The 14,166-nt window shown below is 33.9% G+C and overlaps 1 protein-coding gene across 1 annotated transcript in view; it reads right to left on the bottom strand.

Moving 5' to 3' along the window:
• ADAMTS6 (ADAM metallopeptidase with thrombospondin type 1 motif 6) overlaps positions 1–14,166 on the bottom strand; it is a 163,385-nt gene that overhangs the window by 63,622 nt on the left and 85,597 nt on the right. Inside the window, exons 11-12 of the mRNA XM_067316437.1 lie at positions 11,793–11,934; positions 737–844 (exon numbers count right to left, since the gene is read on the bottom strand). Coding sequence (XP_067172538.1) covers positions 737–844; positions 11,793–11,934 — 250 coding nt within the window. The remainder of the gene's footprint in view (positions 1–736; positions 845–11,792; positions 11,935–14,166) is intronic.

Here is a 14,166-nt window from a genome sequence, read left to right as displayed (position 1 = left end):
TTCCTAAACTACTGAGATACATTCAACCTTTAAATCAAAATTCACATGTCCAGACAGATATATATACAATTTTTATTAAAAAAAAAAAAGCAAGCTTATCCACCCCATTACTGACTTTCTGTACTTTAGGTCTTTACTTTAGGTCTGTAAGTTCATCAGACTGCATATCAAAGCCCTTTAAAGATAAACAGTTATGCAAATACAACTGAATATTAAAGGAATAAAAGTCAGAAGGGTCCCTGAGAAATATGGGTTTTTAAGAAATCCTTTTATTAAGGATTTTTTTTATATGCATATGTGATTCTGCTTAAATCTGAAGGAATAAAGATTTTTTTTATCTTCTAACAAAATAACAGATATCAATCTCTAGATATATGTCAGACCTTTTTCAGAAATCCATTACATATCTAGAGTTACAACAGTTCTTTACAGGGGAGTGCTATAAAATTTAACAAAGATGAAACCAATACAGTTTTTACAGAAATTACTCAGAAAACAAAGCACTTCATTTTTTTTGAGCCAGGCTTAGAATTTTATAGCAAGGACAAATTGTTTATTAGATTAGATATATAAAGTAATCATTAAACAAATTCTGTAGGACTCTCTCATTAGGACATGAATGTATTCTGAACTAATACCTCTTTTTTTGCACTCTCACAATGGCTCATAAGGAACTGTGTTTTCTAGTTCTTTATTTCTCTCTGTAGTCTTCAAACAATAAATTATTTGTACTCACCCCCTTCTCTATGCTCCCTGTTTGGCAGAGAGTACCTTCAGCTGCTGGAATGCTGTTGGTAACACAGCGGTTACTTTTGCTGAGGCACCAGAGCTCTCTACACACTTCCTAGGAAAGAAGGCAGAAGCAAGTTGTTCAGAGTAACAGCCTAAAATTGTTTCCAGTTCTCATACACACACATGTATACACAAATTTGTTTTGAACAGAGACAATAAGAAATGGAGCCAGAGAAATAAATACATAGAGGGTTGCAAAACACTTTGGAGCAATTTCAAAGCCACCATATTTTACCTAAGAATATTCTGCCACAAACAATCTGGAAGTATCAAATTGTAGACTATAAAAAAGTGTTTTTCAAAGCTTTTTTTTTTTTTTTTAATCAGTGCTAATAATGTGCTTTGTATATTTTGGTGTTTTAAAAGCAGTCTTCAGATGAGCCGTAGAATCTCCCTTTCTGTACTTATCTGCCTCAAAATTCCATGGTAAAAGGATACTAATAATTCTGAAATATGAAACAGCAACATTTGTTTCCATTAGTTAAACCAAGAAGTTTCTGAGCTCAGACTACTTGCACTCCTCTTCTGTAACACATGCTAAAACAGAGCATGTGTATTGAGTACTAATTGAGCTACATACTAAAATATTTTCTTTAGGCTTTTTAGATTTGTAGGTGATACTTCATAAATGATTTAACTATCCTAATTCCTTATACTGTCAGTATTAAATAAACACAGTTCTTCAAATAATCTTTTTTCCTGCAACATTTTCTCATTTATTTTTGCACAGTTACTCATCTAAATTAAGCCAGTTTTATTGACATTAGTGGTTCACTATTAAAACTACCTAGGATTGAAATTCATAATGTGGGACATGGTCCAAAGTTGGCTGAACACTTTGGAAATCTTCCTAGTCACTCCAGTTGCCCTTGGATTGGGCTATGTTTGCAGAATGAAATCAGAGATTATTTGTTTTTACAACAACTTTCTTGCACGATAATCTTTGTTATGTTATTCTGAGATCTGTATAAGAAGTTCACAACCTGCTTATAGATATTTTCTATTTTTAAAGTATTTTTGGAAATTTGAAAGACAAATACTCAGAGAGCTCTTTAAAATGATACTATGATAGTTACTACTATTACATTTTATTTAATGGCCACTTGAAATCATACCCTATAAGTGATTCTCATATAGATTCTGTGGCTGAATCTTTGCACAAAGAGCAAAAAGGAAAAGACGCTGTGAGTAAAATAAAGTTATTAGGTCCCCCCAATAATATTCACTGTTTCTCTGAGGAAATGAATGAGTATCTGGCACCTAGGCTGTCTTTTATACATCTCAACAGTAGCAACTTTATGTTTTAGCCAAGATTCACGTTTCTTGCATTGTACTGCATATAAAAATGCATTTATACATGTTCACTAGTAGCTGTAGTAACAGTTCAGCAGTACAAGCTATTCTTGAATAATGATGATTTAGAGGTAAACTTGCATGCAAAATTCTGTTCTAAGTGTAAAATCAGCAGAAGCATTGCATCAGCGTCAATATTGCAACAGTGTACTTAGTTGCACAATTGATAAAAGTAAGATTTCTTTAAAAAAATCCATTAAAAGACACACCATATTGGAATGGTCTGAAATGATGAAGAATGCGTACTGAGGCTTTCTGGAGTTTCCATCCCATTTTTGACAATTTGGTCTAAGTTATTTAGTTCTATTAAATCCTGCACTTGGTGGATGGCTCTACAAAAACTTAAGAGAATCATGTATTAAATTAACTGACATTCTTGAGCCTCTTTTTTGGAGAAATATTGCCATGTCTAAAAGCATAGCTGCAGCCAGTATAGAATCCATCTTACTTTTCAAATTACAATTTATTTTTCACTGAAGTACTAAGTATTTACTTATTTAAATCTCTGTGTAAAACGCTTTTGCCACTCAGATGACAACATTTTCACATAGAGACACATTCACAAATAAATATATGATTTAGAAAATCACATAGAATAGGAAAAGCACAGAAGACATCACAAATACTATTGAAATCTAATTAAATTTATAAATTTTACAATCATTAAGTTGCTTCAAAATTCAGCTCTAAATTAAAACCAGATCTAAACCAACTAAAAATCCAAACTTCAGTCCAGTACTGATTTCAAAGTGAAAAACTAAAATTGCCTTCTTTCAAACACCGTATGAGGTGCTATCATAATCCTGTCTTACTTGCTTTTTAATCTAATTTTCTTCTTCATTTACTTCATATGTGGCTTATATTGTAAAACTGTAATTGAAAGTGTCAGACTGTGATAAAATTCTACTTGTGATCCCACTGTTTATTTTGCATCTAATCAAGTTCAAATGTTTAAATTAATAGCTGTGTTTACATTGCAAAATTTGCATCAATGCTCTGAAAAGCCCCAAATTCAAGTGCATTGGGTAACAAAGATTTCAATCAGTCCAATACAAAGACACAAGCAAAATGTCAGATCTGGATCACAGTCTGGAATTTGAAAACATTTATATTTCAGGGTGATTTGAATCCAGAATTCTGGTTCATGTTCCAGGGATTACTTATAGAATTTCTCTTTTGATTTGTCTACAGAAGTACATCATTTATACACTAACATAAGAGGGGAAGTGATAATTAAAGCAGGTATTTCATTGCAAGCGAAAATAGAGTATTTAACAATTTCTTGTCAACAGAAAACATTCTTTCTGTATACTCAAGCTGCTTTGCAGCACTACACTCCTCCAAATTCACCTAAGTAATGTCTCCCATACTTTGTAATTCCAGACTAGGAATCAACTGAACTGTGTGAATTAGTGGATACAGCACTCTAAAACTTTTATTCATCCATCTGCTTGCAGGATGATTTTAGGCAAGTCAGCTCACCTCCCTACTCCATACAATGAGAAAAATATTTTCCTTCTTCCTGAATTGCTTTGGGAAACAGTACATAAAAACTAGGTATTATTATTAACATGTCCTGGTAGTCCTTATTGTGCCATTAATTTCAGAAGGAGTTTGCCTCAGTAAATCCCTAAAGACAGAATGAAAGTAATGTAGAATTACTATGGACTGTATCATACTATTAATATTTAAGCAAAAATCTCTTCTTAAATCAGAAAGGAGTTCTGTCTGAGAATTATGACATACAATAACCCAAAATCAAAAGAATATTTCTTTATGGAAAACTATGGGAAACACTGAGGATTTATTAACCAAAATAACACCATGTATTACTTTGTAGAAATAATGTATATTAAAAAAAAATAAAAAATGTATTTTTATGATTTCATTTAAATATAATCACATTTATCAAAAAGATAGTTTACTTTCCCGTGGGGTATTGCATTTAAAAGAAAGAGTAGAATTTGAAGCATGTTCTCCATCACCCTGTACATGAAATGAAAAATAACATTAATAGTTATTTGAAAACAAGGCAGGTATCTAAAAAAAGTGGAAAATCCATCTGTGCTGTTACTCTATTAAATGAAAATAAATGGAAATAAACCAGGTATTAATATAGCTGTATGCCTTCTTTATTTTCAGCTGATTTTAGAAAGTTGGAGAAATTCTTATTAAGGTGCACAAAGCTTTCTCTTCTCCAGATCAACCCTATGCCTGGCGCTACCTTAGGTTCACAGTTAATGATTTAAGTTTCTTTCTTATTACTGCTATCCTATCAGTAACATCTCTAAGCAGCTGTTTTTATTAAGTCAGTCTGAAAAACATACAAGGCACTGCCATGGAAAGGTCAGGCCCAGAACCACTATTAGAAACTATACTTCCTTCCACACACGCATGCACACACACGCATGCACGCACACGCACGCACCCCCCCCCCCAACATAAGGTGACTCTTTAGGTTAGCCTTTCCTTCACTGGGGACATAGGATGAGGTTATCACATCCTTTTCCAACATCAAGTTTGTGCGAGTAATTTACTGAAACTAAGAAAACGAAGAATAATCTGAAAATTAATCAATGACCTCAAAGTCAGTCTCTGAGCGTGTGGATTTAATAACTATTAATTTTTAAAAGAAACAAGGGAAAGTGTTTTAAAAATCCAGGGAACATAAACTGAAGCTGAGGCCTTTCACAAGATCAAGACAAGATAGATGACAACCTGTAACGGTGTATCTTAGGGCTCCATGACTTCAGTTTGGAATTCGGATGCTTGTATTTGCAGTAAATTAAACAAAGCTGAACCCATCTAGAGAAAAAAAACAGCAAATCAAATTATCTTCTTTTTGCCTATGTGTTATCAATGATGGAGCCTCTTTCTGTCATGTCATGCAGAGTTACATATAGGCATTTCAAATTGTGTAACATCTAAGCATCCTATACCATCATCATCACAAAATGGTAACAGTACAGCACAATGGAAACTCAGTAATATGAGCAAAGATCCACTTGTGCTGTTCTTAATGTTTCAAACACTAACAAAAGCCTCAAATAAAAGTTAGCAGTTTGGCCCATAATATTAAGAAAATAAGACGGGAAATATATTCACAACATGTATTAAACTATGATAATTTGGGGGGGTTCTTTTTTTTCACAAAATTTAAAAATCTTAATTAGGATTTATATTCCTTCAGCATGTTATGAGCTATAATATGCTGCACCTCTTGATGAACATTTGTCAGAACAGAGTATTAAAATTAACTTGAATTGTGACTTACAATTCAGATTTGAAAAGCATCTACCTAGAATATTTTCACTATCACTGTTGAAATATTAATGGCAACATGTTTAAAACCAGAAGGGTGATTATAGCAATGGGTGAACTTCAGAAAGTTCAAAGACAAGTTTAGTTCAGATAAGCACCCCAAAGTTACCATTCCAGTGCTCCAATAAAAACGCTCATTAAGTGGTGCAGCATGTTATGAACCATAACAGGCTGAAGGAACGTGAAATATAATTCTTAAGGTTAAGTCATATTATGTTACCATCAAACTTTCCTAAATATTGGGTGCTTATGTGAACCTTATGAAGACTACAGAAGCCCCACAAAGTCACTCACCTAGAAGTAGCATCTTCCCTTTCAAACCCATGCAATGTACCCACCCCATCTTTATCCAAACCCCGTAACAGTATCTAGAATGCCACTATTGTTCCTACTATACTTACTGCACTTCTCCCACTTCGATCACTGTCTTTCCCTCCTACTATTTAAACAGTTTTATTAGATCCAGGTACCTTTGTGTTATGCCTACATTTAACATCTGCATGTTCTGCTGGGCATTTTAAAAAGGTAAAGAGAGGGAGAGAGAGAGAGAGGGAGGGAGATAGGGAGGGAGATAGGGAGGGAGGGAGGGAGGGAGAGCACACAAGAGAGAGGGGAAAGAAAAAAGGAAAGAAAAAGAAAGAGAAAGGGAAAGAAGGAAAGAAAGAGAAAGAGAGAGCAAAAGAGAGGGAGGCAAAAAGAGAGAGAGACAAGATAATGTTAGGAGAGAAGAAAAGAGAGTGATATCAGATTGGTAGATGGTGTTGGCCCTGTGAGAATTTACTTAACCAAGATACAAAAAGGATGTAAAACCACTTTAGGATTCGGATAGAGGAAAACAATTGGGATTTTCCTTGACTATAGTAAATCTAACCTTAAAAAAAAGTAAAATTAAAGAGAGAGAGACAGAGAAAACACAAAATTCACTATAACAAGAAAGCTGAAAGTGTTTCAAACAGTTTTAGAACATGATCATGCAAGCCCTCACACAAGAAAACTCAAGAGAATTTAATCATTCCAAATGGAAAAGGCCTGCATGATAGGGATGGGAGGTTTTGCACTTGACAGGCAAAACCTTACAAAGTAAAGAATGCTGGAGAGGCTGATAAAGATGACAGAGTGCAATGGCAGGACCTTCAGTTCCCCTCTTTGCCTACACATAACTTTAACAGCAGTTTGCGAGCAACATAATATAAATCAATCTTTCATTGAACTACTTATGCTCTGCTAAAAAACACTGAGTATAAAAAGACTTAGCTGTGATAAGAAGCCAGGGAGCGAGTCACTTTTCAGGGAGTTAGGAAGTATTATGTACAGATTCAACTGAATGTACACTATGATCCATAGTATCAAAAGGCGAGGGAACAGAACGGAACTGGTAGTTTTGGGGTAAAGATACACCAATGGTTTCTCTTTCTTTCCTTTTTGAAAAATAGTCCCCAAAACCTGTTTTCACCTTCCTAAAAGCCCTAAGTCAAACTAAATGCCTCCCTTTATTTAACTGAAGTAAATCACATAAATGTATCATGAAAACAGTGGCAGCTCAGGCTATTGCAACAATAATCATTTGAGTTTATATAAAATACACACTATATTAAAATGCATTATTCCCTAACATTAAAATTTTCATCACCTAATTACAAGGGTCAATTGTAATTTCAGGCTATTTTGCCCTAGAAGAAATATTATAGCACTGTGTATAGAAATCTGTTTATTGTACTGGATTTGAGCTCATTACTTAGTCAGACTATTCTGAGTTGGCATGTGGGATAGTAGGAAGCAGTGACGGTATGAAGCAATGAAGGTATATTTATGTAGTCAACACTTACCCAGTAACTTTCCATTAACGGCAATTAGCCTTGTGGCCGTTCCCCACAACTCATAAAAAGCTTCCCAGAGACAACAAAAGCAAGGGACCTATTGAGGGCAGCAGGAGGACTCCTCATTGTGAGAATATATCCTCATTCTGCCTGTTCATAAGCAGTAAGAAGCAGTTAGGTTCACAGCTTGAATTTAACCTGTTCTCCAAAATGCACTAACAAAATGTGAGTACAAACTGATGTTTGAATTTTAAGCTATTTTAGTTGGCAAACTAGCCATAGAACTTAACTGCAAACATAAGACCATGACACAGAAGAGAGCTACCTGTCATCAGCTAAAATACATTACCTGATGTGTTAAATTCTAGTGTGAAATATGAATAGATTGTTCCTGCTGATTTGAGTGAAGATAGTCATGCATGCAAAGGAAAGAATTTGTCCGCTTATGTATCTATAAAGTATATACTGATACCACTGAAGGTTGAAAAGCAAAGAATGCAACAAAATATACCAAAGAATTGTTAGGCACTATCTCTGAAATCCATGCTAGCAGCCAAAAGCTTCAAAGATCATAAAATGCACCACAGCAATATCAACCATATGCATAAAGTATTAACTTCTATTAAAATGTCTGAGGTTTTAGCCTCTGTCCTAAAAATGTAGGGACCAGCTCTAAGGCAAAGCATTATTTTGAACCACAAAATCTCTAAGTTACAGTCAGGCATATTCCAGATACTATTTAAACTCATAAAACAGAGAAATTCAAAGTCAGACTGGAATTTTTTCCCAAGTTAACCCAGATAGAGCCAACAGCCCTATTATTAAGCAGATGCTCAAGAGGTTAAGGAAGGAAGGAGTCCATGAAAAATGTTCTCCTTACACTCACCTGAATAAAAAGATTGAAAAGGTTTCTGTAATACCAGGAGAACTGGCACACAAACAGAGTGGAGAAGAACTGAGCCATGCTTGACAACCAGCAGAGGAGAATTCACGCTGCATCATCCTAGCAAAGATGTAGCGTATCTTGTAGCTACAGGAATGAATGGGAACTGGCACTGTTCATACAGTTTCTAGCAACCTCAGACTCTCCCACTGCACTGAATCCTGTCAGATACTTGAGTACGTATTGAATTTAGGAAGAAGCTGTGCATATATATCATACAGCGAAATTTCCACAATTACAATTTGGCTTACTGGAAGTTTTAAGTTTAACATTCCCCTGAATCTGAAAGTGTACCCTAAAAATACAATGTTTTAAGTATTAATGTATTAACTATTTGAGACAAGTTTTCCTCTTAATTTTTTATTCAAAAATTTAAAATTTTATTTCTTAATTTAAATTCCCTAAAATTGCCACTGTATCAGGGATTGGTGGAAAGTATAAAGAACAATGCAGATGTGACATTAGAAGCACGACTGCTTACAAACACATGGTTTTACTGATAACTTAGCTAAACTTGAGCTCTTCAAATTCTTGTTTGACTTCATCTGCTGAACAACATAGGAAAAATCTGACCAATAGCAGCAACGCTTCTGCTGGAGCAGCTTTGTCCATAAGTGAATAAATGGATAGATCTATTTTGCCCTCGCCAATTTAGGTATTGTTCTAACAGTAATTCTCGTACAACTGCCAAAGGGTTCCTTTCGGGGTCAAAGCTCCTTTTCACTATGCCCACATAGAAAGGCGGAGCCTTGCAGCCTCTTCAGTACTTGCATGCTGATGCCCTAATCCCTCAAACACCTCTCCAGGTATTTAAGTTCCTAAGGGAGAAAGAAGGCTTCATGTACTAAATGTGCAAAATTCTTTACAGGATGAGGACCTGATTTATGACCAAAAGCAACAAACAGTTGAAATAAACACACAGAGGGAATATACGAGGAAATAGGGGAGAAATGGCAATGAACATAGATTATCATCAAAGTTAGATGGCTGAAAGAGGTAATTTTTCTAAAGGACACACATTAAGACAGAATTTCACAGTAGAAAGAGCATCACAATTCTCTAAGTCACTTTAAAAGTACTAGGTCTGAAATATTAAAATCTAAAAAATACTCAATCTAGATAGTTATACCAGAGCCTAAATAAAACCTGTGATTTTGTCTTTCTGAGAGTTCAACCATTTCTCTTGTCATGTCTCACCATCACAAACCAGTGAAGTATACAAGCAAGAGAGAGGGCAACTAATTCTCTCTGAGATTTCCCTTTGCTTTAGAATTTCCTTCCTTCTGGGTCACTAAACCCCATGTTGGAAAAACGACAGTGGCCCTTTTGTACCAGGCACTTCAGTACAGAGGCAGCTGACCGCTAACAAAAGTTTAGTGTACCTATTACGTTCCATCGTTAATTAGGGATCTTCATTATGTCTGTCTGTTCATAGTTGCACATATATCTTTTAGAGGGAGATCAACAAACTATTATAGCATTTTGTTGTGAGTACTACGTCAAATAGGAACCCAGAGTATTGAACCGAAGGCCTTTTTACCTTTGATAATGAAAGAGTAGAACTGAATATTCAACTTTCTGGGTATTTAGACCTAGCTCCACTATTCACTTTTAAAAATCCTTTCTCACATGAGTAGGTCTTTCTTGTTTGAATACTTTCCATCTGCACTATCAACTTGCAAATAATTTTCTTCCCGTCAGAGGTATCACTTGAAATATGTGCCATCATAATCATCATGACAGCATTTCAGAGCACTATGGTTATGGCAGATAGTATTTTAAATGTAGACAATATTTTAAATGTATATAATTTCTTAGATTGGATATTACCAGACTTTTACAATCATGTTATGTAAATATATACAATCTGAAAATTGTTATTAAGTGTCTCACAAAAAACCATATTTTTAAGTCATGCTCCATGGCACACTGGTGGAATACAATACACCGTATCAATTCAGAGGACTGGTGATGTCACATGAAGACTTAATTTCTTTCAACTAGTGCCTCAGTTATGTTTCAGCCTCTTTTTTTGGAACTATAAGGGAATCCTAACAAAAACCTCAAAACAAAAAGAAAGCAGACAGCACAAAGCCAAGATTACCTAAATCTTCATTACTTCTAATTGTTTGCATTTTTAAGGCCAAGATACTGGTTTAAAAAAAAAAAAAACTGTGCTGTGTAGTTTGATCATCACAACAATGATTATATAGTTTAACAGTTTGAAAAAATAATATACATGCAGAAAAGCCAGGTTTTGGACATTATTAACTTTCCAGTTTAATTTAAAATGCAGTATAACTCCAAAAATAATGGATTAAATACCTGCAGATTTCCTTAGTCTAAAAATAGTGTGTGTGGTGAGAATTTATAAGAAAAAGGAAAAAAGAAGAGTATGCCTTAGATAGAGTGACAGAAAACAGGGCCCTGAAAGAACCGGGGTGAGAAGTGAGATCTTAAAGAGAAATAATAAAGGCCAAAAGAAGTTTGATGAGAGATCAAGAACAGAAGACCCAGCAAGCTAGTCAGCCAACTACATACAGCTTTTAAATCCTTTGTACAATATGATCTGCCAAAGAGCCATCCCAAGAATAATATTGTATTTGTCACCCCAGGGATATTAAATATGGACTTCCTTTATATTTAACCTTTAGAAAAGTGATTAGAACAAATTCAATGATTACACTCTTTTATTTGAATAACAAGTAATTAAAATATTACTAAAACTATGCATTTTTAAACCATTAGACATATTTTTAAGGTTTATTTAATTTAGTCTCAGCTGACAATTTGATGACAAGCATAACAGAATGCATCCTTTCACTAGATATTTTGGGCAAGATTTGTTTCAAGATAATATTTAAAGATGTATTGCATAAATGGCCTAAATATTAGCGTACAGGTTTTTATTTCTACTGCAAATTCCTTTAACTTAAATACTGCACACTGGTACTAGCAACCAAAACTTTGCTCATACTCAGCTCTTCGGTATTCTTTTCAGCTGTCTAGCATCATGTTCCTCTGTTCCCATTCCCAATTACTCTTTTCAGTTAGAGATCTGAATAATGTGAGAAACAATAAAACCTCAATGCCAGCAAAAAAAAAAAAAAAAGTAAAAACAAACCAACCTGGCAAATCAATACAAGTACAAAAGTAACTTCAAAATGTAGCTTTAAATTGAAAAGTTAAAGCCCACACAACAGATTTCACGTTTCAAGATTACTACAAGATGGACCTGATCTCATTTAACTGAAATCAGTGAGAATCCTGCTCACTTTACAAGGAGCAGGATCAAGTGTCATGGGCTCTTTCTTTCCTAACATTAAAAAATGCTTCTCCAACTCATTGTTACCCACACATTTTGGAGTACCGTACACACAAATGACTCAAGCAAAAGATGCAGCATAAAGATTGAAATTTACCCTTTGCTTACACATGGCGGCACCAGACAGAATACTGTAGGAAATCTGTAACCCACTACTGCATCTAACTAAAGATTTATGTTACGAAGGAATATATACAAATGACTAAGCAGAACACTCAGCATAAGGATTAAGACTTCTTACCCCATATTTACACTGGCGGGATGTTGCTCCATACTGGAAGCGACACTGTTCATCAGCATCATACACCTGACCTGGGGCCACAGCTGGATAAAGAAAGTCACGCTTGGGAGGCTCATTATCAAGGCAAGTACCACGGCCTGAACTGTTCAACATAAAGGACCAAAGGAATTAGGAATTCTATTGACTGTTAATCACAGTAACGATATCATGTATCTAGTTCTTACTTTTAACAGCACTGGGTGTGAAACAAATATGACTGCAATAAACAAACAGTAAAATGGTACACCCATGATAAAAAATATAATTAGAGGGAATTAAGAGCTCAAAATAGTTTTTCATTATTATTATTAAACAAAAATGCTCATTTTAGATTGTGAAATAGATTTCATATATCATCCTTTTTAAAAGTGCGATAATTTCTGAGCCACACAAGACTGATTTTCATTTTTAAGTTTCCTATTTGTGTTCACTGAAGAATAGCTACATTTGGTCACAGAATGAAAAACAAACAAATTAAGCAAATTTTAAAAATGAAGTTTATAATTCTTAACAATCCTTTCAATCCTTCAACAGCTAAGTACTTTACAATCTTACGGATAATGAGAAGCTCAAAAGGCTTATATAAAAGTACAAACATTTAAATTTCAACACACCTAAGTGTTTATAAAATTAAGACCTTAACGTGCATTCTTCTATTTGAGCGAACAAAATAGTTAGTGGTCAAAATTGTCCAGGATCTTTAAATTTACCTATATTTGTATGGATTCAAGATTTTTTCCATTTCAATAATAATAGTTAGTCTTCAAAATTTCATATTTTAACTATCAGCATCTTTTAAAAAGTTCATATTCATTTATAATCACTGTTTTTTCAAAATATGCCCACATTCAAACATGATATTTTAATGTAGTGGAACAAATAAACAAAGCCAAAGGCAGACAGAGTTCTTTTGTTTAGAAAGCTTTATATTTTGCTAAATGTAATTATTCAGTTTTATTTAGTCAGTGTGCATAAAAGAGGACAGATGCTTTTTTACTTTCATTTCACATGTGAATAAGTGAGGATTTTTAATGAATTCTTATGCCAACACTTTAAATTTTTTTCCAACATTCCTACAAATTTTGCCAGCACTTATGGTTTTTTTCCAAATCTTTTCCATGCACCTTGCCAAAAGAACATAATTTCACAAGTGAATGTTCTACACTGTTATTTTGGATATCTCTAATTTTCAATACTTTTCATTTGCAGATAATAAGAGCAAAAAGCCCCTTTTAACCATATACTTTATATTTTCAATTTTAACCCTATTTTATTCATTTCTTCTAAATAGTACAACAAATCCTTTGGAAAAATAAATAAACAAGCAAAAAAAATCCTGACCATTTCAGAAGAGGTAATATAGTAACTAAAGCAATAATCAGGTAAATACACAAAAATTATGAAATTCAGTTACTAATGCCAATGAATTTAATGTTATTCTCTTGCACATTTTTTTCCTAAAATCAGGGCATAAAACATGTTGAAATCATGTTGAAAATGTGTTGAAATCTAAAATATCAAATATGTGATTCAGGAAAGAAAAAAAGGTACTTTCCCCTTTATTCCAATTTTTACTCTTGTAAATATGTAGTTTTTTAAATGGCAAAAGTTGGGAAACTATCCTACATTCTTTTGAATCTAAATATTTCAGCACTGTACTTTCTGTGTATGAAGAGTACACATTAATAACTGCAATATGGAAGTAACTCAAATACAGTCTGATGCTTCTGCATTGTTCAGATCAAACTGCAAATAGGAACTTTGCTTAACGAAGCAGTGAAAAGTTTAGCATTTAACAACAGCTCCAGCTAGTATTGTACATGACAGGAATATTTCCACAGATTCCAGTAGTGCAGAGTTTGGTCTGTAAACTATGATTCCTGCAAACAGGTAGGCAAGGACACAGCATTTAAAACTCTCATTACCTTCGGTGACTCTCTCCATAGGCATATGGATCCCTGCACAGATTAGATTACAGAATCAGATCTTAATCTTTAAATGCACTGAACCTCTAAATTTAACTCTATACCTACCCTACAGGACATAAAATTGCAGAAATAAATATTAAAAGTTAATTTCATATAATGGAAGTAAAAATCCTTGTAGCAAAAAAAATACCTGCTCTGCTCTAATGATACCATTTCATTAAAAAGAAATATTGTTATAGTAGTAAAAAAGCAAGGAAATGACTAACAAGTGGTCATTCACTTACTGACTATATTACATCACCATCTTCCAGACTGAAAATTTGTTTCTCTTTTTTCCTTCTGTTTCAGTTCTATTATTTCTCTCAAGGTACTTGGACAAAATTGATACAATTTACAAACTTAATATA

The sequence above is a fragment of the Apteryx mantelli genome, chromosome Z, assembly GCF_036417845.1.
Source record: "Apteryx mantelli isolate bAptMan1 chromosome Z, bAptMan1.hap1, whole genome shotgun sequence".
NCBI classification, from domain to species: domain Eukaryota; kingdom Metazoa; phylum Chordata; class Aves; order Apterygiformes; family Apterygidae; genus Apteryx; species Apteryx mantelli.
Note: the sequence above shows the minus strand (reverse complement) of the source record. Positions and strands in the feature narration are given on the sequence as shown.